The sequence below is a fragment of the Sturnus vulgaris genome, chromosome 23 (genome assembly GCF_052056855.1).
Source record: "Sturnus vulgaris isolate bStuVul1 chromosome 23, bStuVul1.hap1, whole genome shotgun sequence".
Lineage (NCBI taxonomy): Eukaryota > Metazoa > Chordata > Aves > Passeriformes > Sturnidae > Sturnus > Sturnus vulgaris.
The window spans coordinates 5,271,137-5,298,298 of record NC_142265.1 but is presented as its reverse complement, the minus strand read 5'-3'; the positions used below and the strand labels follow the sequence as shown (position 1 = coordinate 5,298,298).

The following is a 27,162-nucleotide window of genomic DNA, read 5'->3' as shown; positions in this document are numbered from 1 at the left end:
CCTTGGGCACTGTAAGAGCCTGGCTGGGGCTACACCCAAATCAAATCCAAGATGGATCCTGGTCACGAGTTTTTATATTTTTATAAGTTTTGGTTCCTCTACATATTGGGGTTAATTATCCAAGCACAGCCCCAGGCTATGAAGTCTCAGCCCCCCTGGCTTGCCCCCTTTCCCTCCCTGTTGTTTCTGTTTTTTGGGTGTCTTGATTCTCCAGCTAGATAGGAATTGTTTTGTCACTACCCTGTGAAGAGAACTTACTAACACCTAATATGAAGTTTCAGATTTACACACTAAGCAGCAGAGATTCTGAAAAATATAAAAGCTAAAACCCAAGGCATCAGCTGGAGCTCTGGCCCCAGTGCTGCTCCCCCAGCCTCATTTCCCAGGCAGCATGACTCTGGGATCTGCAGTGGGGCAGGGCTCTGGGATGGCTCTGCAGTGGGGCAGGGCTCTGGGATGGCTCTGGGATGGCTCTGCAGTGGGACAGGACTTTGGGATGGCTCTGCAGTGGGGCAGGGCTCTGGGATGGCTCTGGGATGGCTCTGGGATGGCTCTGCAGTGGGACAGGACTTTGGGATGGCTCTGCAGTGGGGCAGGGCTCTGGGATGGCTCTGGGATGGCTCTGCAGTGGGACAGGACTTTGGGATGGCTCTGCAGTGGGGCAGGGCTCTGGGATGGCTCTGCAGCAAGGCACAGGGGTGACACCCACGCTGTTTGTGTCTCTGTTGCAGAAGATTTCTTCATGCACAGCCTGGAAGTTCCTGTCCGCAGCATCCACCCAGCCAGCCAGGCAGGAGCCAGGATCTCTGCTGGCTCCCACGAGTTTTAGCCTTCTGAAAAACCAAGCAACTCTGCATACATGAACTGCCCGGACCCCCTGCCCTTCCTCCTGGACTCGGAGCACAGCAGAGGCTCCGGAGGTGGAGAACAAAGCACAGCAAGCCAGGACTGCCAGCTCCCGGCGCCGAGGCTCCGGGTGGGATGTGGCTGCACCGAGCAGGGGCTGTTTGCCAGCGCCTGGGTGAGGCTGAGAGCCACGGGGGGGACTGGTTTTGCTGAGAAACACGGACCTTGTGGCCATGTGTGTGACAGCCTGAGCAGCTCTCTGGCCGTGGAGGGGACGGCTGCCTTCTGAGATGGCACCTTAGCCCTTAATTTTAAACCTTCTTTAATCAGTGTTTGTTACGCTGCACAAGACAGGAAGGGTTTGGGGGAGGGGGGGAAAGCAAGGCAGGTTAGAACAAGCCCTTTAGGCATCACTTTTCTCTGATTTCCCTCTCCTTTTTCTTCCTCGGTTTGGTTTCCTGCCATTCCTCTGTGGTCGTGGAATCATGCAAGGGTTGGGGGTGGAAGGGACTTTAAAGGTCCTCTGGTCCAACCCCCTGCCGTGGGCAGGGACACCTTCAGCTGGACCAGGTTGCTCCTGGCCTTGAATATTCCCAGGGATGGAGCATCCCCCACCTCTCTGGGCAACCTGTGCCAGTGTGACATCACCCTCCTTCTAAAAAAATGTCCTTATATCTAATATATCCTCTTTGAGTTTAAACCCTTGTCCTATCCCTGCTAAAAGGTTTGTCCCCATCTTTCTTGTAAGGCCCCAGAAGGGGATGGAGGGACAGGAGCAGGGAGCTGCTGATCACCACCTGCTCACCACTGATCCTGGGTGGAGCAATGTCTCCAGCAAGTGGTTCTCTGAAAATGCTAAAATAATAGGAAGTGGGGTTTAATGAGATTGTTGGGGCCATACACCATAATATTCATCCAGATCTTGGTCCTGTTTAGCCCTAATTTGGTTCCTGTGAGTATTAGGTATGGGATTCTCTGAAGGGTGCTCCTATATAAAGGCAAATTGCCACTCTTAAAAAATAAAACTACTTCAGACTAGGGATTGGATGCTAAGAGGTGATTTTCGTGCATTTCCCATTTGACTGGAGAGTATCCTCCAGCCCCAGCCCCTTTTTCTGCTACTGCAGAGCTGGTGTGAAAAGCCACCCTGGAGCAGTTCCCAGTCCCCTTTGATGGAGAGAGCAGCACCCTTGGGAAGGGGATCCTGGGCTTAGGGCTCTGTTTATTCAAATTATTATTTATTATCTGGTGGTGCTGCCACCGTGGGTTACTCTGTTTGAGACTGCCAAACTTGCTGAGATAAGAACTGAGGTACAACAGGCCCCTTCTCCCCAGCCAAAACCCCTAAATTCCCTCCCCCTTCATAACTGTTTGATCACCCTCCCCACCACTGCCCCAATTCCTTCAAAAATTTTGAAGCACAATTTTACCTTGGAACTGAGGGAAAAATGTAATCCTGCAATAGACTTGGTTATTTTTAGCCCTAACACATAGAACTATTAAAATGCTCTGGGTTTCATTGTTGGCTTCACGGTGCAGAAGTCTCCCCTTGGACTAATGACATTGTGTATTTCCTGATATTTCAAAGGAAAATATTTTTTGTAAGTTATTTTCTCCCACTGTATATCAGAACCATTGGGGAAAAGTCACATTCTTTAGTTCCCAGCCACAGAAGCCTTTATAAAAATGTTCCTTTTAGATGCAATGGCTGAAGCACTACTTGGAAAGAAAGTGTTGGATGCTGCTGGCTGCTCTATGGGAACAGGTATTGTTACCTTGGATTAAAACTCTGCACTCAAGTAGATTTATTCTGTTATTGTATTGGCCTTCCAAGTTCCCTTCAGTCTGCAAACCCTACAGAGGAAAGAGACATTTTTCAAGGACTACCGAGTTTTCATAGCATTGAAATAGTTTCCAGCTGATGTCCTCTCTGAGCTGCATGTTTTGGTTCACTAATCTGAATTCCAGCCCCTGCTGGGTTCTAACCTTCCCTCCTTGGAAGGAAATAACTTTCAGAAAAATGCAAAGGATGGAGTCCTGAACACAGCCCTGCACATTTGCTCTGGCCACAGGAGCCTGGGCACTTTCAGCTGTCCCAGAGCTGCTGTGGCCCTGGGGAGCAGAGATAGGAGTGACCAGACCTGGCCAGGATGGAGTGTGTTCCAGCTGCACTGTCTGTTCTCAGTTTTAAACAAACTGTATTTAAATTTGTTAAATAAAACGATGGTTTCTAAGAGCCAGAATACCCTGCACCTCCGTTACAGACACAGTCTGGTGTTTCTCCCAGAGCTGAATCCTGCTAGTGGCACAGAAAGCAGCGACTCCTGGGAGGTTCTGAAGGATTCACAGCTTGGGTTTGATCTCTCCCTCTCCCTAAGGAGGCTGCAGCTCCTCTGTGCCTGCAGCTGGTGAGTTAAAAGAACGTTGTGTTTACCTAAATCCCCAGTTTCCCTTCAGAGGGACAAAAAGAAAAAGGAAACCAGGACCCAAGATCCCAGAGCAGCTTTAAGGAGAAAGCAGGGATGAGTTTTTCCACTTGAAGTCCTTTTGCTTCTACCTCAGCCAAAATCTGATCCCTGTTCACTTTCTAAGGGGGAATTTCATCTTGAGCTGCTTCACAGTGTGAGCACTGGTGCAGAGGGAACTGCAGGACTCACTTGTTCTTTTCTCCTCCTTGGAAATTCTCATTCCTGCCTGGCCCAAAACATAATGATACATTTGAAAGAAGACAAAACACGTCTCACTTTTTAAACTATTTTTTTTTTCCTTTTGAGAGAGAGACGACCTCCATAGTAAAACTTAGTGGAAAAAAAAAAGCTGAAATCAAGTCATTTGACAACCACCTTGCCTTCCAACGAGGAAACACATAACGGCCTTTTTGCAGAGACTTGTTAAAATCTGCCTCAAAGCACAGCAAAATGGTTTTCCACACCTGATTACTCACATGTTCACCAACTATTTTCTCCCTATCTAATTATAAAAACGAGGAGGCCAGCGATAGCACATTGTGAAAGTCCCTGGAAAGCTGAGCTCAGCTTTCAGTTCAGATGGCTTCAGTTCTTCCTCTCTCTCCCTCTCTCTCTCTCTCTCTCACCTGCCTCCAGCACCTTTTTACTCCCCCACATCCACCAGCTGGTCCAGAGCATGCGCAGCCACCCGGGCTGGGGGCCTCAGGAGTCCAGGGAGATGAGCTGCAGCATCCATCCATCCATCCATGGAACAAGGGCCCTGCTTCCTCTGGCTGTCCTCTCCTCTGAACTCTGCCAGAGGGCAAATCCTTCCCCTGGCTCTAGTGGAGATTAGCATGCCCAAGTGCTGAGCCCTCAGGTCTCCAGACATGCAACCAGAATACTCAGGATGAGCCAAAGATGGGAAAGCAGCTCTCAATCCACGTACTGGGTCCGTCCCAAATAAGGGATGTCCACGGACTGGATGATGCGGCCGGCCGTGCGCTCCTCAAAGATGACAACCTGCAGGGAGAGACAAAACCCCTTCTTACAGAGCCTGGGGGGCTGAAATATTCTTAGGAGGAGGGGAAGGAAGCACCAGTGAAAGACATCAGTCACTGTGGGTCTGAACACACCATGTGGTGCAGGGATGAAGCTGCAGCACATCAGGTTTGTCTCGATTTCCAACCTGAGGCAGAGCTGTGAGGTTCAGCTGCCATCCTTGGCTGCCAGAACCAGAGCAGCACCTTTCCTCATTTTCAGGGATCTTAGGAGATAGCACTGGCTTTCAGCTAAAAGAAGATTGCTGACCTGTGCATGTCTGGCTCTTTGGGACCAGGATCTTTAACAACCCCAACAGGCAAAGAGCAATCCCAGCAGAGCCTCTCTCACCTCGTTGCCCCCTCTCCTTAGCCAGGGCCCAGGAAGGTAAAGTGTTTCCTGAGGTCCAATCTTCCAGTATCTTCCCAGGTTCTGCCCATTGACAAACACCACTCCTTTCTCCCAGCCCTGGAATCAAGGCAAAACACTGAATTACTGATGCAGCTCTGCTGCCTCCTTAGCATCCCCACAAGAAACCAAATCTGCTTTCACACTTGCATTCTTTCCAGCCACTTTCTGCAGGTTTTCTGCTTGCTTTCCCTGCGCAAATCCCTGCAGCCAGGAACACTTAAACAAGCCCTGTTGAACAGGAGTTATCCTTAATGTGCTCATTAAAAAGATAAAGCTTTCAAAAATGTGCAATTTGTGATTCGTGCTTGTACAGGAAATTTCTTCCCTTTGAACAGACAGGCCTTTATTCCTTCCCAAGCATGGAATATCTGCCCTCACCTCTTTCCCAGGTGACAGAAAAACTGAATTGCTGCCGGCTGCCCCGATTTACAACAAATATAATTTTCCCAATGAATGGCAAAGGACTGTAAGGCTGGACACAAGGTTGGCTCTAAGGGAGAGGAATCAGAGGAGGAAGTTTAATAATATTTAAAATCTCATCTGAAGTTCTATGCAGTCTCCCATAGAAGGATGACAGGAATGCTAACTCCCACGCCATGGCCACAAAGAAGTGACTCTTTCCACGTCACACTGACGAGGCAGGAATAAAACAAGGCCCTCCTTTATTTTCTGTGCCCATTACTCCTCTGCAACTAGAAAACAGCATTTGTATGCCAATAAAAAAAAGACTGAAGTGGTCACTGGTAGCTCTGCAGGGTCACTTTTCTTACAGGACCTCTCCAGACTGAACAGAATTACCTGGAGGAGACTGTCAGACCTTTAGAGTAATTCTCTAAGAGAGAGGGGGAGGCTACAGACACAGAAATCAGTCAGAGAGCTGTTGCACAATTCTCTCTAACCAGGCTTTTTAAAAACCTTGATGAAGAACAACCAGCACTTGCCTGCAGCTTCAGGAAGGTGTCCTGTGGCTGCTGCTCTATCCACAGCCTCCCACGGAAAAACGCCGGCCCCACGAAATAATCTGGGACTGTGCTCCAGCCAGACACGTGCTGCAAGCTGCAAGAGAGGGACAACAGGGACACTCACACGGGCCACAGGGGCCACCTGCCTGTGTCCCCATGACCCATGGCCCTGGCAGGCCAAGCTGGGGTACAACAGGAGGGTACCTGGGGCTGTCACCACCTCAACGGGAAATGGTTTTTACATTTGTGTGTGTGTCACCTGTGTGGTGACAGGACAAGGGAAAAAGGATTCAGACTGGGAGAGAGCAGGTTCAGATTGGGTATTGGGAAAAAATTCTTTCCTGTGAGGGTGGTGAGGCCCTGGCACAGACTGCCCAGAGAAGCTGTGGCTGCCCCATCCCTGGAAAGGTCCAAGGCCAGGTTGGAATAACCTGGGATAGTGGAAGGTGTCTCTGCCCATGGAGGGGTGGGATGAGAGGATCTTTAAGGCTCCTTCCACCCAAACCATTCTAGGACAAAAACTCTGCTTCATATTGTTTGCTGAGGATCCTGCAGATCTGCCAGGGTGTTTTAAATGTCTGTGGCTCGCTAAAGGAGACTGCAGAACTGACAGGATTCAAACCAGACATTGCTGCCACGGCTCCTGTCGAGGAACACAAACACACCCTTGCAAGTCTGCCGTAATGAGGGGAAATCTGACATTATTTCTTACCTGTAGCAACAATTTGGGAGCAGGGCACAAGCAGTAGAGGAAATAAGAGCAGAATCCCAGAGAAGCCTTGAGCTTCTGTCAGAACATGTTCCCTCCAGCCCTTACAAACTGCATCTCTTGGACTCGGGGAAGTTATTGATCCAGTGCAGCCTGGCTGCTACTGAATTATTCAACTAAAAGCCTGTGACAGCTCCTTTCACAACACTCCTCTCCCTCCTCCCCGAGGGGACTGTGAGCTGATTGTGTTTCAGTGCTGCTGGTCAGCAGCCAGGAGCTCAGGGTAGTGGTGACTAATCTTGCTTTTGTTTGGCCATGGCAGCTCACTTGCTTTAATGCTCCTCACTGGAAATATTCCTCTAACACCCTGCAGTCCAAAAGGCTGTGAGTTACCCCATCAATAAGAATCCTCCAGGTAGCCCCTCAGCACCTGGTAAAACTGTCCTTAGGCATTTCAGAATGTGGACTTTTTCCTTTTAAAAGCCATTTTGGTTTAACGTGGCCTCTCTCTCTCCCTCCTACACAAAATGGGGCAGCTGTGATATCTTGGGGGATGCACAAAAGTTGCTTTCTGGTATTAAAAACATCACTGGAAAGAGTGTCTCTGGATTGTGGCCAGAGTCCATAGGGCATCTGCTGCCTGAAACATTTGCTGAGGTTTTCTCTGTGTGCTGACAGAGGCTCTTCAACATCCCCCTGCTAAATTTCCTTTCTTGAATTTAAGCAAAACAACATAAAAGAGAGGGAGCCATCTGGATTGTTAATGCACTATCAGTAGCTTTCTAGAATTAATCCAACCCTTGCCAGGCTGAATTACTAAATTTATCAGCCAGATTGGTAATTTCCAGAAAGACCCAAAATTTCCACCATGTGGGTGTGAGGGGATCCTTCCCTTTGGGGTAAGCCTGGCTTTTACCTACCTGATCTGCAAGGAAACCTTTCAATCCTGCACAGTGGGATTAGATTTCTCCCCAAATGATGGTATGGATCAGCTGGCACCAGTTCCTGCACTATTTCAGGCAAAAGGATCAGCAAGGAACACATCAGTGCAAAAATCCACCTCCCCACTGTTACCTCAGGTTGCCTCATTTAGCTGCTCCCTATTAGACACTGCACTGCTGGAAGGTTTCAAATGAGGAAGAGAAAAAAAAAAAAGTTAAAATCCCACAAACCTTTTCATGAAGGCAGGTTTCATCTCCAAACTGTAAATCTTGAAGTTCCTCAAGGGGGTTTTATTCAAGAAGATGTCACCAATTAAGCCTGCAGGAGCAAGGGGGGTAATGAAGAGCTGAGGAACAGCTAAAGCTGATGGATTTTCCTATTTGAATCTGAGCAGGAGATGGAAAACAGCCACGTTCTGCAATGGAATTAGAGTCCATATGGTCCCACTGCTCATCCAGATTGAGGGGGGGCATCACTAAACTTTGGCCTCTCCTTTCCCCCAACTCACTGGGCCTCCAGCCCCCTCCCAGCAGAACACCCTGGGATGTGCTGGCACAGGCAGCAGCTGGGAGCTCTTGGGGTTTTGTGAGCTGACCATGCATAGATTTTTTTTTAAAGCAGTCGATCCCTTCTCTAACAGGCACAGCAAAACGTAACAGAGCCAGCAGCAATGCCCAGGGCTGCTCCAGGGCTTTCCATCATGGGATTTTAAGGCAGCTTAAATAAGTCATTCACCTTTAGCACCCTTTTGTTAAAGTTGCTCTCCCTGAAGCAGGTAAAGCCTGGGTGCTAATGCAGCCTCCAATCACAGGACTGAGGCTGCCTAGGCAGCTCTGAGGTTTATGCAACTTCTCTGCACTAAATAAAATCGATACAGTCACGTGCCTAACTCCATTAATCTATTTTATAGAGCTTTTGCACATAGTTCCCCACTAAAATAGAATCAACCCCTTCCAGCTCCACCACTGTGTGTGATAGGCTTGAGCATTTCAGTCAATTCTGCTCAAGGGGATGCAGGTCCCTCCTCCTGACACTGTGTGAGCTTTTAAATGGTGTGATCCTCCAATATCAACCCCTCAAGGGAAAACACAGATTAAAAAAGGTATTTTCCTTCCCTCCCTGTGATAATATGCTCACAGAGCAAGAGAAAGGGAGCTGAGCATCACCTAGGAAACCTAGAACAGAGCAAGATTCATTGATAGCCCTGGGTTTAGCTGTACCCTTATAAAATAAACCTTGGTGCAAGACACTGAGCAGCCACTGCATTTCCTCTGCTCACTCCCCACAAGGGCTGAGGATGCTTTTTAACACATTCCCTCCCTCACCCCATTTCCCACCAACTCCCAGTGCTGACCAGCAACACGAGAGCTGTGCTGGGCCCTCAGCTGGTTCTGTCCAAAGCACACAGACGGTTCTGCAGCATTTTCACTCTGACAAGTCTCTGGGAGATTTGGGAGCACAGAACCAAACCCACCTTTCCTCTGCTCGTTCAGTGCCAGCCCGTAATTGACTCGCCCACGGTTCTCTACCAGGAGCCTCAGCTGCCTGAAGCCCTGCTAAAAACAAACCAGGAGAAGCATCAGCTGCACCAGCCCTGCACCAGCCTCAGCAGAGGTGCTCAAGGAGGGGAAGTGGCACTGCTACCTTTGGCAGCTGCAATTCATAAATTTACTTTCAAGTTCTCTAAGGCAAACAGTCAGGAACTCGCAGCCTTTGCACAGATTTCTGGGTTGTTTCTTTTGAACTCTTGAATTTTTAATTCCCAATTTGGTAGCACACACAGAGCCAGAAATGGAGTTTGACACAGGACAGGTTTGTGCCATAAACTCTCCCACAAGCCCTAAGAACAACCAGTGCATCCACCCCTTCACCTGCTCCTACAGCCTCTGCTGAAATGTGCTCAAAGTGTTCTTACTGCCAGCTTCTGCCAGGGTAAAACTGCTCTCAGACCTAAACAGAGACATTCCCCTTCATTTAATTTGAGAAACAAAAGTCTCCAAAGCCCCTTAGCTCCTGCTTTGTGCTAAGGAAGATGAAGCCTGCATGGATTTAATCTGCCATAACAGGGTGCAGGTACTCAGAGTTGTGGCTGTGGTAAGAAGACTGGCAAATTTTGTGCAGCAAGGGCTACAATAACTCGAATTTTCTCCATGGAAAAGCATTCAGACCCCACTTTGCAATCACAAAATGTAACGTGGCAGTGAAATCCCACTATTTGTGTCTGATTAGAGTACCAAGCCAGTCTGGATTAGGAGGAGGTGCCTTTCTGAGACTTCTCCCTCTTTGGTGATCTTGTTATCCACACCCTGAGCAATCCCCTGTAGTTACCTGTCCCTCAGGAATGAAGAGCTCCACTGTGTTGTAGTCCAGCTCCCCCACATACACGGTGTTAACAAACACCTGCAGAACAGAGCACAGGAGACCAGAGCAACTGCTCATCAATTATGTCATAATCACATCACTCCAGCTGGATTTGGGCAGGAAATTGCCTCTGCTTGAACCTACAACTCAAGTGTCCATAACTGTGTCACTGTCAGCCCAGGTGGGAATAAAATAATCAAAATATTCTCAGAACATTCAACATTCTGATGTTTAAAGATGTTGTAAGTTTTAGCAGGCTGGAACTGGAAATTCAATTAGAAGTGATAAGGGTTTGGGGCTTAGCTGAGAAGTGGGAAGAATCACAGAACTAATCTAAAATTTCGTATTTTCCCCCCATTTCCTGCCTCTCTGCCCAGACCAAAGCATTTCCAGCCAGGCTGAGTCCCTAAGGAGCCCCTACCTGTGCCCTGTCCCGGACGTGGTCCCTGGTGTGCAGGTGTCCCCCCCCAAAAATGACAGTCTCATAGAGCACATATCCATAGGGCTGCCCAATGCTGTCGTTCAGATGCAGATTCTCCATGTTCACAGGCAACTCTGATTTAATGGGCTGCAGGGGAGAAGCAAATTGAACATCAGGAGGGTCCTCCCACACTGACAGACCCTGTACAGGCAGCTCAGTTAAGGCAGGTGCTCCACCCTGCCACAGGTGAGACCTCCCCGAGCTCTGGTCCAACCCAAAATCCCTCCTGACCAAAGTACCAAAAAACGAGCCAAGGACTTGCAAAACTGCAATTCCAAGAGAACAGAAATAGCAGTGAAAAAGGTGAGATAAAAGATTTGCTGCTTTTGCATATCCTTGGCAAAAAAAAAAAAAATCCCCCAACCTCATCCTCGTGGGATAACAAGGCAGAGCACAAATTGCCTTTTGCACCTAAAAGTTGATGCCTTTTAGGTCTGGGATGCATTAAAAGAGGGGTCAGTACCTGTAAAAGTGCTGGCAACACATCCCAGAGAGAGATGTACTGGTGCAGCAGGATGGCACCATAGGAGGCTTTGCTTTCAATCATGGGGGGCAGAGGAAGGGGCTGGCCTGGGATGCAAAAAAAAAATAAAAGATGGAACAATGATTTCAGACAACACAAATTCAAGATCCCTCCAGATCTCCTTTGGTCCTCCCATCCTTAATTCCCAACCAAGCAGAGCCCCAGGGCTCCAGCAGAAGGGCCAGTTTCAATAATTCCCTAATTTCCCAGTGTGGGTGGAGCAGTGCTGCGGGTCCTGGGTTTGGAATTACCAATGACCATGCTGAAGAGTTGTCGTAGCTTGAAGAATTTGGATGTGTAGTCCCCAGCCTCTGTCAGCACAGCATCATAATCTGGAAAAGCAGAAAAGCAGCACATGTTTTAAAAACATAAAGCAGCTCTGGGATGGCTTCATGCAAGAAATAAAAGCTCCAGGCACAATTTTCATGGCATTGTCTATAGTATGAAAATCTCTAATCTGAGTGAACATCACTAAACAGCCACAAAATTCCTTAATTTAGAGAAGAGCCATTCACACTTTCAGAGATCTAATTTGCACATATCCAGAATTTCACACAGGATAAAGTCAACAATTAACCATTTTAACCACGGGCTGTTGGGATGAAAAGAGATTTATGGTACAATTTGACTTGGTAAAATTAACAAATGGTGTCTTGGATCACCATCTCTCCCTAGAAAAAAAAGAGATATCAATTCATCATCTGTGTCACCTCTATTTACAATTCAGAAAAAGGGAATCCCCCACTTCCTGGAATGGGCTGGGAATTGGAAACCCTCACTAAGCTCCCTTTTAGACAGGAATTTACTTCTGAGCTGTGTCCCACCTCACCTCTCCAGGACAAAGTGGTTGTGCTGATCACTTCTCAGTGCTGCTGGTTACTGTCACCAGCCCAGGGTAGTCAGAGCTGCACAGGCAGGGCAGTGACAATAAACTCACCATAACTGGTGACATCTGACTTGTACTCATCAGCTTCCAAAGCCCCGTTCATGAAGCCAAAGTTGGTGCCTCCGTGGAACATGTAGAGGTTGATGGATGCTCCTGTTTTGAGGATGCTTGCTACAGTATTCACCATCTCTGCAAAAAAAAAAAAAAAAAAAAAAAAAAAAGGGCAGTGCCAGGGAGGCCACAGACCACAAATCTGGGCCAGAATTCAAGTCAGACAAGTTCTGTCATTCCTGTGCAATCACAGTGATTTGTGTCGTGATTTGCATCAGTAAGAGATAGCACATCTACTGATGCATTAATACATTCAAATAATCCTCTCCTCCAGGTGAAAAAGGGTAAAGCTCATAGCCTCCAGCAGGAATTTTGCTTTTAAGAAGAAGAGTTGTAAGGAGTCCTCAGTCAGACTCCTCAACCGAGCACACTAATGACCCAATTACAAAGACAATTGCAGGAGGATGAGAGTCGTTAAAACAGTCTTGTATAGCTCTGTTTTCACTGCTCTTTAGATGCCCTGGGGGTTTGGTTTTTTTAATAGTAGCCTTCCAAATGAGCTTTTAAACCAGGGAGAAGGTGCTGCACTCGCACACAAGGGGCTGAGATTCACCACAAAATGTTCTCCAAGAACAGCGTTTGGTGCTCACCATCTGCATCAAAGACATAGTGAGGGCCTCCCCAGTTATCAAACCACCCAGTCCAGTACTCCATCACCATCTTTGGCTGGTCTTTCTGTCAAGAGAAAAACAGAGTTACAATGGATTCGGGACAGTCCTGCAGTCACCCCTTTTTGTCCAGAGTAGCATTGTTCAAATCCAGTGTGGTGATGTGGCTTTACAGGAGCGTTTTCTTCTCAACTGGCACAGACAAAAAGGCACCTAAGGAGCTCTGGGCATGTGAGGTACAAGAAGCTGTGGGCCAGTAATGCCCAGAACAGGCAAGCAAAGCTTTGTGCCTCTGCTAGTCACAGAGCACACAACCAGGTGCCATCAAACATTCCTGGTTCTGCTGTTTGGGAGAGCTGCAGCAAAGGGACAAACCAACTGTCAGTGTTTAGTTCCTGCTGAAAACACACATTTATAAATGTCTGCTTATCTGCTACACCACTGCCAGCTGAGAGCTTGCAGGTGCAGGGCAGCCAGTGCTTGCCAAGGTACAGCAGCAGACCTGAGCTGCTTTAATGCCTTTTTAATGCCGCATATGGAGCTGGCAGGGAAGATTTTGCAGGAATTAGGTCTTCATTAAAGGCTCTGCACACAGAGCAATTGCTTCCCATTTGTCAGTGCCTGCCTGCTCCCTGAGCTCCTGCAAGATCCCTCCTGCCCCCATGGCACGGGCAGGGCAATGTGAGCTCAGCCTGGCTGCCCCTCCAGCCTCCTGGGCTTCATTTCCAGGCAGTTTTGCCCTTTGTGTGACAGGGGTTTTGTCTGATGCCACAGGAATTGGCTGAGCTAAGTGGCATTAAAGAAACTCATGTTTCATTAGAAAAAAAACAACTGCCTGTAATCATCTAAACATTCCAGCTCTTGGAAATATATTTAAACAATCCATCCCCAGTGAGCCAGTCACAGAAGGGATTTGATCACCTTCTGGAACAAAAACTCGTACCAAGGAAAAGATAAAACAGTTTCATAACCCCTACAAACACTTCCTATCTCGACATTAGCGTGGCAAAGGAGGAGCTGCTCCTTTGAGGGGAAGGTGCCACCTTCTGTTCATTTGCAGAGTTTGGGAAATTTTGCAAGACCTAAAGGAGGTGAAAGCACTTCCAGCAGAGCCTCTTTTGCCAGTAGAGGAAAAGAAAAGAATTGAAAGCTGTAGGATTGAACATCCAGCATGCCAGCAGGGCTTCCCTCCACAGCCAAGGGAAGAGGTGAGGACAGAATTGATCAGGGCTGGGGCAGATCCCAACTGCTCACATCGTTCATCTGGAGCAAGCAGAGCACAGGAAAAGAGGACAGAGGGTGTAAAGAGAGAGATAACCTGGCACCAACCCCAAAACTTGCCACTCCCTCACCACTCCCTCATTAATTAATTAATTCTCTCCTCTGACAGCACAAAGGGTTAAAAATGCTCAAATGACACACTAAAACTTCATCAATCTATCCTGAATGAGGCCTTGGAGATGAACACCCATCACAGACACACCATCAGCAGTTTGCAAAGAGCACCCACAGCATCAGGGTGAGAGAGTTTGGGAAAAGATGATGGAACTTCACAGAAGAGCTCTGACAGTTGTGCACTGGGATGCTCTGGGTACCAACACTCAAAGTCTAACCCCAATCAGCTAAACACAGGGCAGAGCTGCATGAAAAGCCTTTTAGAAAGTGCTGGATAACAGGATACTGAAATTCTCCTTCCCTGATTCCAGAAAGCTTTGGCCTAATGAGGAGGAAGCCCCAAACCAACACACAAATCCTAAAGAGAAAATCAGTGCTTCACTTCTAGTGCTGGAAAATATGAATGACCAAAATGTTTCTGCACCTTACCTGTACTGTGTCCAGGTATTTCAGCAGCCCAGGCTCCAGTTTCTGAAAATTAACAGTGGCCAGTGCTAGTGGGAAAGAAAAAATGTATTAATGTCTTGGGGACCACATCTCCTTAGGCCTCAGCCCAGCAGAAGGGAGCTGAAATACCTTCTGAACCCCCAAAATAACCTCCTCAGAAATTCCCCATCAGCAGGAGGGAGCTGAGACACCTTCTGAACCCCCAAAATAACCTCCTCAGAAATTCCCCATCAAAGGCTTCACTTGGTGTGCAGAATCCAAGTGAACCACAGCACACAGTGGAATCCTCCCAGACCATCTTTCAGCTCTAATGTGCAGAGATATTAGAGAGGGAGAGAGAGAGAGCATCAGAGCAGCTCCTGGGGTGTCACCAGCTCTAATTAGAGCCTGTAAAGCACTTGGAGATCCTCACTTAAAAAGGCACCACATAAAGGCAATCTTATTAGAAAGTCCTGTCTGGATGCCACACTGCTCTCCCAGGCTTCAGCTGCAGGAATCCCTTCCCAGGCAATATCCTACAGCTTGTCATGTCTGTGGGGGTGAGTGACAGCAACCACGGGGCAAGAGAAGCACAGAAAACTGCAATTGGAAGAGCTCTCAGTGCTTCTGCCCAAGCTCAGGCTCTGCAGTGGGAACACCTGCCTGCAGGACACTCATCTGGGATCAGTGTCCCAGCCCCTGGCATGCATTTCAACCATTTTTGTATCTCCCAGCTGATATTTCTCCCAGACAAACTCTGCAAACACAGCAGAGATGATGTGATTCAGAATTAAAATCTGACTTCCAACGAGAGAGCTGGTATCAAACCCAGCCCCAGTTGTGTCAGGCAGAGCACTTCAAACAGAATATTTACAGAAGAAAAAGCTCACTTCTCACTATTTATACCTTGATTTTAATAGGCTGACCTATGTAGTGTGCTGAGCTGAAGAATTCAGCACAGAAAACACGAAGAGAGAACAAAATAAACCGTGGATTTAGCACTGATGTAACACGTTAGCTGGCAATTCAGGAGAACATGCCCAGCTCTGCTTTTCATGCAGATCAACAGCACATGGAAAAGAGAACCAGTCCCCAGAGCCTTATTTATCCTTCCCATGGGATCAAGGCATCCCACCATGGTCCTTGAGCCATGGCCTGGAGGTACAGCAGAGGCTTTGTCACCCTGAAGGGCTTTAGCAAGTCAGCTTGGGATTCCTGGAATCAGATTGGTTTGGGATGGAAGGAACCTTCAAGCTCATCCCATCCCACCCCTTGGAAGGGCAGGGGCAGCTTCCCCCATGATCCAAACCCTGTCCAGCCTGGCCTTGGACACTTCCAGGGATGGGGAGGGATTCCTGCCTCTCCTTCAGCCCCTTCCTCATCATCCTGCTGCTCTCCCACTTGGAGCCCTGGTTGTCCACACATCAGATCAGTGACAAACAGACTGTGGTGACATCCAAGAGGCAAAGTGGGATCCAAGAGCTCCCAGCAGAACATGCTGGAAAAGATGACTCTGAAGGAGAAGGAGCTCTGAGGCTGCAACCAATCCCTCAGGAGAGGAGGGCAAGGCAGGGATTTCCACACCAGTCCTTCTCCTGGCAGCTCTGTGGCAGGCAGAGAGTGACTCTGTGTGGTCACAGCTGAAAACTGCTGCACACCCAAAAAAAAATCCAAAAGACAAGATCACTGTGCTGGTGAAGGCCCGTGATTCAGTTAATGAATTTATCCCTCTCATACTGACGTGGAAAAACAAAAGGAGGGAAAAAAATAAGGGTAGAGTCTTGCCCTTGAATCATCTCCATGCCTGGGACTGGAAATTTAACATTATTTGTGACTGAGTGATAAAAGGAGCACTCAAAGACTGTACCCTGCAAACACTTAATTTGGAGGAGCAGTGACACCTCAGGCAATTGGCAGGGACAGAGGAGAGAGCAGAGGCCAAGGACAGAGTAAATCCCAGCTGAAATTACCTGAAATTCTGAGAATCAGTGCCCCAAACAGTCAGATTGAGGGCTCAGTGAAACTCAAGCAGCTGCACCTCCATTTCTTCACAGGAAAAAGGAGGAGAGTGCTGAGCAGCATTTAAAAAACTTATTAGAATCTTACTTCATAAAAGGGAAATGGGCATCCTTCTGCATTCCACGTATCTGACACCTTCCTTTACTCACTTAAGGTTTCACACCCCAAAATAAACTTGCTGAGAAGATAATGCTGCCCCACAAACTATTGCTAAATTTACTGCTTAAATGTAAAATTCAAAATCAAGTTTTTAATGGACCTTTTTTCTTCTCTTTTTAATTGCAAAGCATCTACCTTAGGAACGAGCCATTACTGTCAGTAATTGCTGAAGAACTTGTTTAAAAGATATTGAAATGAAGCAACAAGCAGCATTTTCAGCCTTGTAGTGTGGTGAAACATTAAGACATGCTGGCTGCTGCCACCTCTTGACTCAGTGGGAAGTACAGATGCCCAACTCTTCACGCAGTGTTACACTTTATGTGGAAAATAAACCACTCTAAACCTTCCTGGGAAGGGTCTGGGTTTGTCCTGGCTGCACCACCCAGCCAAGGGGTCCCTCCTACCACAGACAGAACACCCTCAGTGGGTGATCAGGGTGAATTAAAGTGCTCTTTTCCTTCCAAAGCCACGTTCCCCAGAGAGCACAGCCTCCCCTCACCTGCACAAGCACTCACCTCCTTCCACCAAGCCAAAGGACAGCCCATTCTTGTTGTCTGAGGTCATCAGCAGCTCCACAATCCCTCTGTTTAACAGGGCCTGGGTTTAAAAGAGCAAAAGCCATTGTGTTAACAGAGTTTAGCATTTCCCAGGATATTCAAGCACTACAGTATCACCTTCTGTGGGGATAGCCTGCAACTGGCAGTGCCTTGTAATGAAAAATTATCCCTGTGACATCTCCCATTCCTCCTGAAGCTTCTCTGCCTACTTTTCCCAGCTGAATGACAACAGGAAAATATTTTGTTTTAGAAAGCTGGATTGGTTTCTCACTGATGCATCCAACTTCAGGATTTTAGCTTCTGAGATCAATGTAATAAATAGCTTCATTGCTTTCATCAAAAGAGGGATTCAAGTGAAAGGAGGAAAGGAAAACAGGCACTGACTGCCTGACAGTGGAAGCTGAAAAGAGGGAAGAGCTGATTTTCCAAGGAATACCATCACAGAACAGCTGAGATACACTTGAGCTGAATGCTTCCCAATAATCAATGATTTTAGTGGTTCCTCAATATTACAGGACTAGAGGAAACAGCACTCTAAGGTTTTAAAATCCACCTGCACACACAAGGTTCCTCCCATCGGGATTGTTCTCTTGCAGCTGGTTCTTAACAGAACAGTGGCTGATGTTTGGAGCAGAGATCAGGAAACCTTAGATGTTAATTAACCACTCATTTCACTGTAGCTGCATTGGAAGTCATTCCTCCAGCTCCTAGTAGCTCTGAGAACAAGGTTTCAGTCCCTTCAGTCTAAATTACTAATTGTGAAATGTGATAAAACCCTTTGTTTATCGTCCCTGCCTGCACAAAGTGCACACCTGGGCATGGCACAGTGTCTGCATTAGAGAAACCCAGCCCTGAGCCAGGACAACCTGGTGACTCTCTCAACCCATCACCACCAGATTTATACCTGAGCAGATGCTGGATTCAGACAAAATTCAGCTGCTGATGGAACTGGAATTTCTAACCAATTTCACTAAGGTAATTTTTTGAGCACTGCATCAATGCTAATTTTTTTCCCCTCCTTTCGAGTGTAAATGCAAAATGGAGGAGCAGCAGAGCTGCCACACATGAAATGCCTCCCAGAGTGCAGCACAGAGACAGGAACAGAAGCTCAGCTCTGTGTGGGAAGGGTCATGCCAATACATCCTTCCACTTTTAGGAAGGCAAAGGCAATGCACCCAAGAAGTGAGGTAAGCACAGGGATTTGAGGTTTTGTGTGAGTTGTGGGTGCTTTTTAATGAGTTTATTAATTCCAGAAAGATGCAACTTGGCCATAGATGCTAGATGTGAATGAATCACCTTGCCACAAACCAGAACAAAGACTCGGAGCCCCACCTCACACTAGATCCCACTCCAACCAAAAACAAAGCCCTGCAAGTCCTGCTTTCCCACATTTTCATCCTAACCACTATTCCATACTGCTTCAGATGCAAACTGCACACAATCCCAGAATATGATGAAACAGCACTGTAAAAATACACCCACAGGCCTGGCAGGGCAATCTGTCCTGACAAGTCTGAAACAGCACAAGCTCCTTCCTCACTGAGCCATGAAAAGTAAGGCCAAGCCTGCAGCTGCTCAGACCCCAGAGTCTCCGTGTCCCCTTCTTGCAGGGCTCTGAAAACCATTTGCTTGGCATTATCTCTGATTTGTTTGCATAAACATTTCATATTTAACCTTGTAAGCAAAGTTAAATCACAGCATGAGATGGAGTTGGTGCAGGAGCTGGCACAGCCCTAAGGAGATCAGCACTCCTGTCATGGATTTATTTGTTTTGAAGAGCCTCTGGCCACCCTGAGCAGTGGGACAACCTGAGCCTCAGGGTGCAGCTGGGGTACCCAAAAGGTTTCAGAAGGATCCTATAATCCTGTAGCACAAGAGCAAGACTGGATGGGTGACTCCCCTGACTTGCAGCAATATCTTTAACCATCCAGTGAGAAGAAATTAAACAACAAACCCTGTGAGACACACTGCAGATCTCATTATTTGCCTGCCCTGCACTGGTGCTGGGGGCAAACAAACAGGTCAGACTGCTGTGAGATCCACCAGGATAATCCAGCCCCCCTGGGCAAGGACCAACTCCTTACCCCTGACTCAGAGCAGCCAGGGCACAGTTTAATCTCTTTTTGACAGGGGTAAAGGAGGCATTAGGCAAATTAACCTGCCTGATGCTGAGCCCCAGATTACACAAGTTTAGGAGCGTGCTGGTGACTTGTTCACATCAACTGTTCTCCCAGGAAAGTCAACAAAGGGAAACCTTTATCAAATATCATCGAGGAGAGGCAAAACAGGAGCTGCAGGTGAGAGCTTCAAGGCAGCTCTGCAATACAGACACTCCCCAGCTTCCTTTCAACCTCTTCTCTGAAGACCTATGAACACAGATTTATCAACACTGACAGGGTCATGTGCCAACTCTTCCACTCCTGGAGGAAATATCCAAGGAAAATGCAGCTGGTGCTTTCAAGAGTCTCTCAAACCACACTCAAAAGTTACACAGAAAAAAGAAAACACTGCAAGGAAGGTGATTTGTGGGAGAGATTGACACAGAAACAAGCAAAAGTGCCACTATTACCATTTTGACATAGGTCATGTAGTTCGGGTCTTTGGCATAGGAACCATATTCATTCTCCACCTGCACTGCAATGATGGGACCTCCTTTCTTGTACTGTGGGGGACAAAAAGGGACAAAGAAGGTGTTCACCATGATTTCAAAACCACACTAGCTGGCAGGAAAGATGCACCAGTGTCAGATGGGCTCAGCTCCACCCTCCCATGTTCCCAAACTGACAGAGAAAACTACAGCCTGTGCTGATTCCTGGAGCAGAACTCGTACATTTGTTACTGCCTCACCCTGCTGTGTCACACACAGCCCACACTGCCCTGGGCAGCCAGTGCCACCCTGGAGAGGGACAAGGATGGTGCTTGCCTGCAGAGGGACAACAACGTGCATCAGGCGATCAAAGTAAGCGTCCACAGCTTCTGTGAAGCCCTTGTAGGTTGTCCTCAGCTGCATCTCGGGGTCCTGCAGCAGCCAGCTGGGAAAAAGCAGGGAGGGAATGTGTTAGAGACTCCTGTCCAGTCAAACAGAGGTGTTTCACCCACTGCCATCAAGTCACACCTGGGCAGGGATCACTGGTGTCACCTGGCAGAGCTCCCAGCACAGCTGTGACACCCCGAGTTGTGAAGGACTCATCACTCACTTGTGCAAATAAATCCAGGCTCCAATTCCCATTCTCTTCTTTTTGTTCTGCATTTCAGGCCTAAACTCACTTCATCACCTCTACCAGTAATATTTCAAGGATTAAGATCTCATCACTCCAAAATGAATTCCCTGCATTCCCAAGGGCACTCTACAACCAAGTGCTCCTTCAAAAAATCCCAATCCTTTCTCAGAACAAAGATTTCTGTCATTGCTCCCGTTGTTTCTGCTGCTGATTTACAAGGCTGGGTTCTGTTTGGAGTTAACAGAAAAAAGGGCAATTTGTTGAACAGCAGAACAATATAATACTGTAATAATTTAAGGGGAATGAACCTGTATCTTCCTTTTCTCTGCAAAATGAGGCCTTAACTAATATCCTTCCAAAGATCTGAAAGACTCAAGTCTTTGCTAAATCTGGCTTTGTGGACTTAAAAGAAAATCATCTCCTCTTGAGCTGGAAAATGAGAATAGTACTGTTGCTCTTTACTATAATCTTTTATTTGTCTGACAAAAAAAACCCATGTAGGTGATGTGACAACAAGTGACAACAGATACACTTCTCACAATTCAACGTGGAGCTTCTGGCTCTCATCATGAGGAGCTCTGCTCTCAGGAGTAAGTCCCTGATAGCTGAACTCTGATGCAAAGGCAAGTGAAAAGTTAAAAAAAAAAATCCCCAGGTATCTCCACTGAGGTTTGTGCTCTGTGAGGAAAACAAGTGGTAACCTGGCACTGGCTGCACTCAGGAACCAGGCAAATCCCAGAGGCTGGAAAGGTTGTGGGGTTTCATTACTGCCAGCCATATAAGGCAGATTTCTAATAGGACATTTAAAATGATGAAGCAAATCCTGTTCGTGTTATGTAGAATCAAGACGTAACAGCAAGATGGGCTCCCTCAATTCTTTTTTCTGGCTGTAACCATTATACCATAAAAAATTATTATTTTAAGCACTCAAAAAAATATTAGAAGAGCTTCATAAAATAATGAGCTTTTACCTGCTTTGGGGACACAGAAAATAATTATCCCCATCAAGCAGTCAGCCACTCCAAAGCAATTCTTTTGAAGGAGCCTTGACTGTGTGATCAGGAGCTTGGGACTTGCTTGTCCCTAATGCTTCCCTGAACTGAACAATTTCCACACTCACCTGGGCAGACCCCCGAGGTCCCACTCTGAGCAGATGTAAGGTCCAGGGCGCAGAATCACCCACAGTCCATTTTTAGCTGCCAGGGAAAGGAAGGCCCTGGGGATCCAGACAGAGGAATTATTGTCTGCCTGCAGAACCCCACTCCTAATACCCCAACACCATTGAATTTAGGTACCAAAGCAGAAGGCAATTGCTTGATGAAGCACTATAATGGATTGATTCAGTCCCCAGGGCTCCAGAAAGCAGGGGAAGGAACAAGTCCCCATCACCTGATCAAGGCACATCTGGAAATAACATCTTCACCCCCTCCTCTTCAAACAGGAATATTTCATAACAGAGCTGGCTGTGCCACACACCTTAGATCCAGATTTTTACTGAAGTCAAACTTCCCTCTCTCCTTTTCGTGCAGGTTCCATGGCACGTACCTGCAAGGCAGAGTGAGGGCAGGGAGGTGAAGGACGAGGTCTGTGATGCTCTAAGAAAACCTGAGGCCCCAATATTCTTTCCTGTGTCTTTTCCCACAGTAAGAAATATGGAAATACATTGTCATGGCCCACTGGAATTAACGGCCAGGAGAGGGATCAGGGGGGAGGCTGGGCAGGGAGGACACTTACGTGGTGAGGGTGTTGAGGCCACAGGCTCTCATCTTCAGCATCCGATCCTCCCAGTACTCGCGGGGCACTCGGAAATAGTGCATGGACCCCCCGAAGATGCGGAAGGGCATCCCCTCCAGCAGGAACTGGGAGTTCTCTGTCTGCAAGCCCAGGCTTCTCCCCCACAGCCCCAGAGGGGTCAGCTCACTCCAGTTAAACCTGCAAGAGAAAAGGAGACATGTGAGCAGCCAGATCTGGGGAAGGAATGTGTCCTCCTTCATTGCACCTCACCCAGCAGGACCAGCTCTGACCTTCCTGCTTCTCAGGCAAGCCACACTTTTGGCCACACAGAGCATAGAGATTGCTCACAAGGCTTTAAGGTAGTTGGGAGATCCTCCCAAATGTAGATTTAAATCCATTTCACTGGCTGCTTCCCCCCTGAACTCCCAAATCACTGTGCCATTCTCTACAACTGACACTGCTCAGGCACAGAGCATGAAACTCACTCGCTGGAATCATGGATGGACAAGCTTTCACTCACAATACTCACAAACACTTCCCTCACTTATGGGATACAACATCTCCCTGCTTTGCATGGGATTTCCATGATGATTTTTTTACATGGCTGATTTCCAGATCCATGTTCCAATGGCAGCTGCATCTTAACATTGCCATCCCGAATCTCCTGGGGATTCTGGTATCTTCCAACCCAAAGCATGGAGAAAATAAAACCCCCTCACTTGTACCTGTGAACAGAGGACCTTTTCCTCAATTCAATGAACCCCTTGGATTATATTCACTCAGGAGAGACTACATCACCTGTCACCACAAACTTACCTCTGCCCACATCACAGCTTATATTAATCCTGAAAATGTTATTTGCCAAAAGCACCAGAGCCACAGGGCCAGCAGCTCCTCAGCACTTACCAGGGTGAGCACTCCTGCTCTCACAGCTCCTGCACTACTCATGGCCTTGCAGGCTCCCAGCTCACTTTGGCTGAACCAAAACCCCATTTTACCAACAAGACACAGAGCAGTGTCACTGCCTCCCTCAGCCCACCCCAGTGGCACAGCTCTGAGCACACACAGAGTCAGACAATGGCAGCTTGTTCCTTATAAGAGCCAGATGTGAGCAATGAATTCCCAGCTCCAGAGAGCAAGAACGACCCACACATTTGGGAGGAATGTCACAGTGAGAGAAGAGAGGAACACCTAAGCCTGCAGCTGCTGCCTAGGCTATGGGTAAAGCAGTTGTTAGCAGAGGGTGAGGATGCTCAGAGCTTGCAGGGATTGCTAACCAGCAGCCTGCCCGTCCTCTGACAGGACAGGGGGACTAAAAGGAGCTAAATCTAAGGCTTGCAGGGCACTGCACGGGCTGGCTGACAAGCTCAGAGGGTACCTGAGTAGCACAGCATTCTCACAGGGCTCTGAAACAACCGGCAGCAGGCAGGGGTAATACCTGGAAAAGGAAGCCAGATTAGATATTCACTGCCTCAAACTGATTGTCCAGCCATTCACAGAAACAGAGCTGAGCAAGGAGATTGTGGTGTATCGGAAGGGGGGGTGATAACAACAGTTCACGGTACAAAACACCAATCTGCCACATGTAAAGCATGACTGCCTGAGTAAGAACAGGACTGGAAATGTTCATCTACGGGATAGACACAGCCAGAGAACGATGACATGAGGCTGGGAAATGGCAGCACTGCTCCCAAGGAACTGTTACGAATTCCAGCAGCAGGGGAAAGGATCCTCAAGCCCTAAACAGAATACCCCATGGCCACCTGTCCCTCTATGCTGCTAAATTACAGACTGTAACTTTGGCAAGCCAAACCAGCAGTTACATCTACTCCTATTTTAGGTGGAGAACCAGAGGTGGAAAGTTCAACGGGGTCTGGAGATGCAAAACTCCAATTTTTGAAGAATAGGTTGGAAAAGGGTTTCCAAGTTGTTTCTGAGCTAGGTAGAGCCCTAAATTACCCCTGCACACAGAAGTGCTGCTGACTGGTGCCAGAATGAAGGCTGTGCTCAGGAAGCACACACAGCCAGATAAAAATAAACTAATCACTTAAGATCATCTTCTTAATCCCAGGCATAACTAACCTGGCACATTCCCATCAAGTTTCCTACTTTAAAACTCCCCAGCTCCAGTGTTTTTTCTCCCCAAGAAGGGCTGATAGGAATCTCCCAGGCTCTCAATATTTTCAACACATTATCCTAGATATCCTGAAACCCACATTTCTCATTAGGATCTGTTCAAGTAACCTCAGGAAGAAACATTTCTGTGACTCAGCAGAGTTCATCCTGTTACCTTGAGCTGGATTGCCAGAGTTTAAAGTGTACCTGGGCTCTGGACTTCCTCCTGAGAGCAATTTATAGCTCCCAGGAGATGTTTTTTCCTCACTTCTATAATGACAGAACAGGTTATAAATAATATATATTTTTTTACTTTGCTAAAGGTTCCTGGCCTTCTTTATCAACCTCAGTAGCCATCCCTGGGAGTGTTCCAGGTCAGGCTGGATGGGGCTTGGAGCAGCCTGGGATAGTGGAAGGTGTCCCTAGCCATGGCAGGGGGTGGGACTGGGTCATCTTTAATATCCTTTCTGACCCAAATTCTAGGATTCCATGATTCTGTGATTTCATCTCTGCTTCAGAGAAGTCTCTTTTGCAAAAAAAAAAACCCAAAACAACCATTCCATTACCAACTAACCCCAGAGCAGAGGCCCTGAAGTGGGATTGGATGAGTTAGTCCAATAAGATGGAATAAGCCTTTGTAAGATGGAATTTGAAGTGCAAAATACAATACATGGAAAGGCAAAGTCCCAATTAACTTCTGAACCAAACAGCCATGCTGTTCATGCCTGTGAGACACAAATGTGGCTGAAGTCCTGTCTGTATGAGAGATTTACTTTTGGTGTTCAACCACCCTGTATCCAGACCAGCTGGGAGAAAAAGAAAAAAAGCTGGTGGAAAAGAAAACAGCCAAACCAAGGGGAAAAGCCATTAAGTTCTTTGCTGATGCTGAAGGATGTGCTTCAGAGGACAAGAGACTTTGCTGCTAATCCCTAAGCTCCACTGAGACCTCCAAGGGCTTTGCTGTTTATTCTGGGCTTCCTCTGGCCAGGGAAAAGTGAAAGCTCTGAGCTGCCCTGCACAGCCCCTGTGTGCTCACAAACCATGGCTGAGGTAACAAGTGCAACTGTGTAGAACAGTTTATTCTGCATACAGGGGTTTATTCTGCATACAGGGGTTTATTGTGCATACACTCTTACAGGAGACAGATTCTGTGCCTCCACCAGGTATCAGTTTGCAATAATCCTCCCTAAGAGCCCAGGTGGCACAAACCCAAGGCCAGCTGTGCAAGAATTTTGCTTCTAATTATGCAAAGATTTATTAAAGCTTTTCCATAGCTCTGAGGATCAGGTTTACTTCCAACTATGATTTTAAGAACCTGTTATAAAACATCCAGCTGGCAAAAAATAACTGTATTACATCTCCATACATTCTCCAGCATGTCACTAGGGACTAAAGAGTTTCTGTCACTTGGAAGCAACGAACATGGGATATGTTCCTCTGGGAAAGAGCATCTCCCCCAAAATGAAGGTGATCTAAACCATGTGGGATTCAAGCCAGAATCTTAAACAACTTCTTGCTACTACTGGTGGGCTACAGAGGAACAGCTGCTGGTCTGGAATGTGGAACAGGACCAGCAGGAGGAAGATGAGAGGGTTAGGCTGGAGAGGTGGCCTTGGGTACCACACCGAACAGGGAGAGCCAGCCCCAGAACAGGCTGCAGAGATGGAAACAACGCTGGTGCGAGCACGTCGGGGAGCCCCGGAGCTGGGTTAGATCTGCCGGGGCGATTGATCGCCAAGCGCATCATCCACCAGCGCTGCCATGATGTAAATAAAGCCTCCCCCGAGCCAAGGTCGGCGGGAGAGCGCCAGCCTAACCCCGAGCCTGATTTACGGCGGCGGCCCGGAGCTGCGGGTATCGGGTGCACATTTATTTAAAGGCTGGGTAAGGCTGGGTAAGGCCGGCACGGCGGCTGCGTTACCCCGCGCTCCTTCCCACGCTGCCGCTCCGCTGCAGGAATGGTGGGAGCGGAGATCTCGGCTGGCAAAGACGGGATTTACCGAGCCTGCCTCCGGCCCGTTAACTGCCCGCCAGCGCGGCGCAAGCACGGGCGCTAATAATTACGTTAATTACGTTAATAACCCTTCTCCCCTCCGCCGTGCGCCGCCGATTCCATCCATGCGCAGTTCACCCGCCCCGCGCCCGGCCCCGCCAACCCCGGGGCGCGACCCCCGCCTCGAGCCGGGTCTCACCTGCGCAGCAGCAGCCACAGCACGACGAGGAGCAGCGCGACGGCCCCGAGGCGGCGCTGCCGCCGCCCCCCGCAGGGCCACATGGCGGAGGGACCCCGGCCCCCAGGTCCCCACGGTCCCCACGGTCCCCCCCCGGGCCCCGAACCCCCGACCCGCCGGGCGCGCTCCCAGCGCGCGCCCGCCCCGCCCCGGCCCCGCCCGCGCGCCATGGGCCGCGCCCCCGCCCCGCCTCCCATTGGCTGACGGAGGGGCGCGCGCGCCCGCGGGGGCGGGGCCGTGGGGCGGGAGCGGAGGGGACGGGAGGGGGGATCGGGAGAGACGGACTGGGAATGTGGATAGAGAGAATGGATAGAGGGAGAGAGAATGGATAGAGAGCATGGATAGAGAGAGAACGGATAGAGAGAAGTGAGCATGGATAGAGAGAAAGAGCATGGATAGAGAGAGAGCTTGGATAGGGAGCATGGATAGAGAGAGGGCATGGGCTGAGAGAATGGACTGAGAGCACCGGGAGAGATACCGGACTCAGAGCCCGAACCCAGATCATGGACAGAGTCCCCTGGGACAGAGTTTGGACAAAGACCCCAGGAGAGAGACCGGGCTGAGACCACGGACAAGGACCCCCGAGAGAGAGCCCCAATAGAGAGACTCCAGGCAGGGATCTCACACAGAGGCCCACGATAGAAACCCCCAGAAGAGAACCTGCACTGAGACCCCGGGCAGGGACCTGCGACAGAAACCCTGGACAGAAACTGCCCATAGAGAACCTGGAGAGAGACTTTGGACAGAGATCCTGGCTGGAGACCCCTCCCTGCTGTCCAGAGACCCCTTCTCATTATCCAGAGACCCTTCCCACTGTCCCAAAACCCTTCCCACAGTCCAGAGACCCTTCCCATCCCCTGGGCAGGTAGAGGCTCTCTCCCATGGGCAGCTGGCTATTTCTCTTTGAGGCAGAGGTGCCCTCTGCCCTGAGGCCCTCACTGCCCTGTGGGGGAAAATCAATGTGTACTAAAGTGAGG

At 48.4% G+C, this 27,162-nt stretch overlaps 2 protein-coding genes across 10 annotated transcripts in view; one reads left to right on the top strand and one right to left on the bottom strand.

Moving 5' to 3' along the window:
* B3GAT1 (beta-1,3-glucuronyltransferase 1) overlaps positions 1-3,082 on the top strand; it is a 35,616-nt gene extending 32,534 nt beyond the window's left edge. For all 6 annotated transcript variants that reach the window (XM_088177995.1, XM_014883573.2, XM_088177996.1 and 3 more), the window contains one exon: positions 732-3,082. The gene's annotated coding sequence lies outside the window, so the exon portion shown is untranslated. The remainder of the gene's footprint in view (positions 1-731) is intronic.
* A 504-nt stretch (positions 3,083-3,586) lies between these two features.
* Positions 3,587-26,289, bottom strand: LOC106857493 (beta-galactosidase-1-like protein 2). Of its 4 annotated transcripts, none has more exons than XM_088177990.1 (20): positions 26,147-26,229; positions 23,218-23,277; positions 21,840-22,037; positions 21,582-21,650; positions 21,226-21,321; positions 19,808-19,916; positions 19,454-19,546; positions 16,843-16,924; positions 14,153-14,217; positions 12,311-12,395; positions 11,661-11,798; positions 10,975-11,055; positions 10,664-10,770; positions 10,141-10,287; positions 9,687-9,758; positions 8,833-8,914; positions 7,589-7,676; positions 5,687-5,801; positions 4,686-4,802; positions 3,587-4,316 (listed from the first exon to the last, which is right to left on the bottom strand). In XM_088177990.1, exons 1-20 carry the CDS (start codon positions 26,227-26,229, stop codon positions 4,230-4,232), a joined length of 1,974 nt encoding a protein of 657 aa, XP_088034116.1. In that variant the 3' UTR covers positions 3,587-4,229. The 4 variants fall into 4 exon arrangements, with proteins under 4 accessions (XP_088034116.1, XP_014739094.2, XP_088034117.1 ...); XM_014883608.2 differs by having other exon boundaries at positions 8,833-8,911; XM_088177991.1 differs by lacking the exon at positions 23,218-23,277 and having other exon boundaries at positions 26,147-26,289.
* Between the last annotated feature and the right edge of the window lie 873 nt (positions 26,290-27,162).

Excerpts from the sequence above, each read along its gene's own strand:
- LOC106857493 (XM_088177990.1), bottom strand. The coding sequence starts at position 26,229 with ATGTGGCCCTGCGGGGGGCGGCGGCAGCGCCGCCTCGGGGCCGTCGCG. Across the intron at positions 14,218-16,842 it reads CTTTGGCTTGGTGGAAGGAG|CACTGGCCACTGTTAATTTT; the intron begins GTGAGTGCTTGT and ends CTTTCCCACTAG. Across the intron at positions 10,771-10,974 it reads ACTCTTCAGCATGGTCATTG|GCCAGCCCCTTCCTCTGCCC; the intron begins GTAATTCCAAAC and ends TTTGCATCCCAG.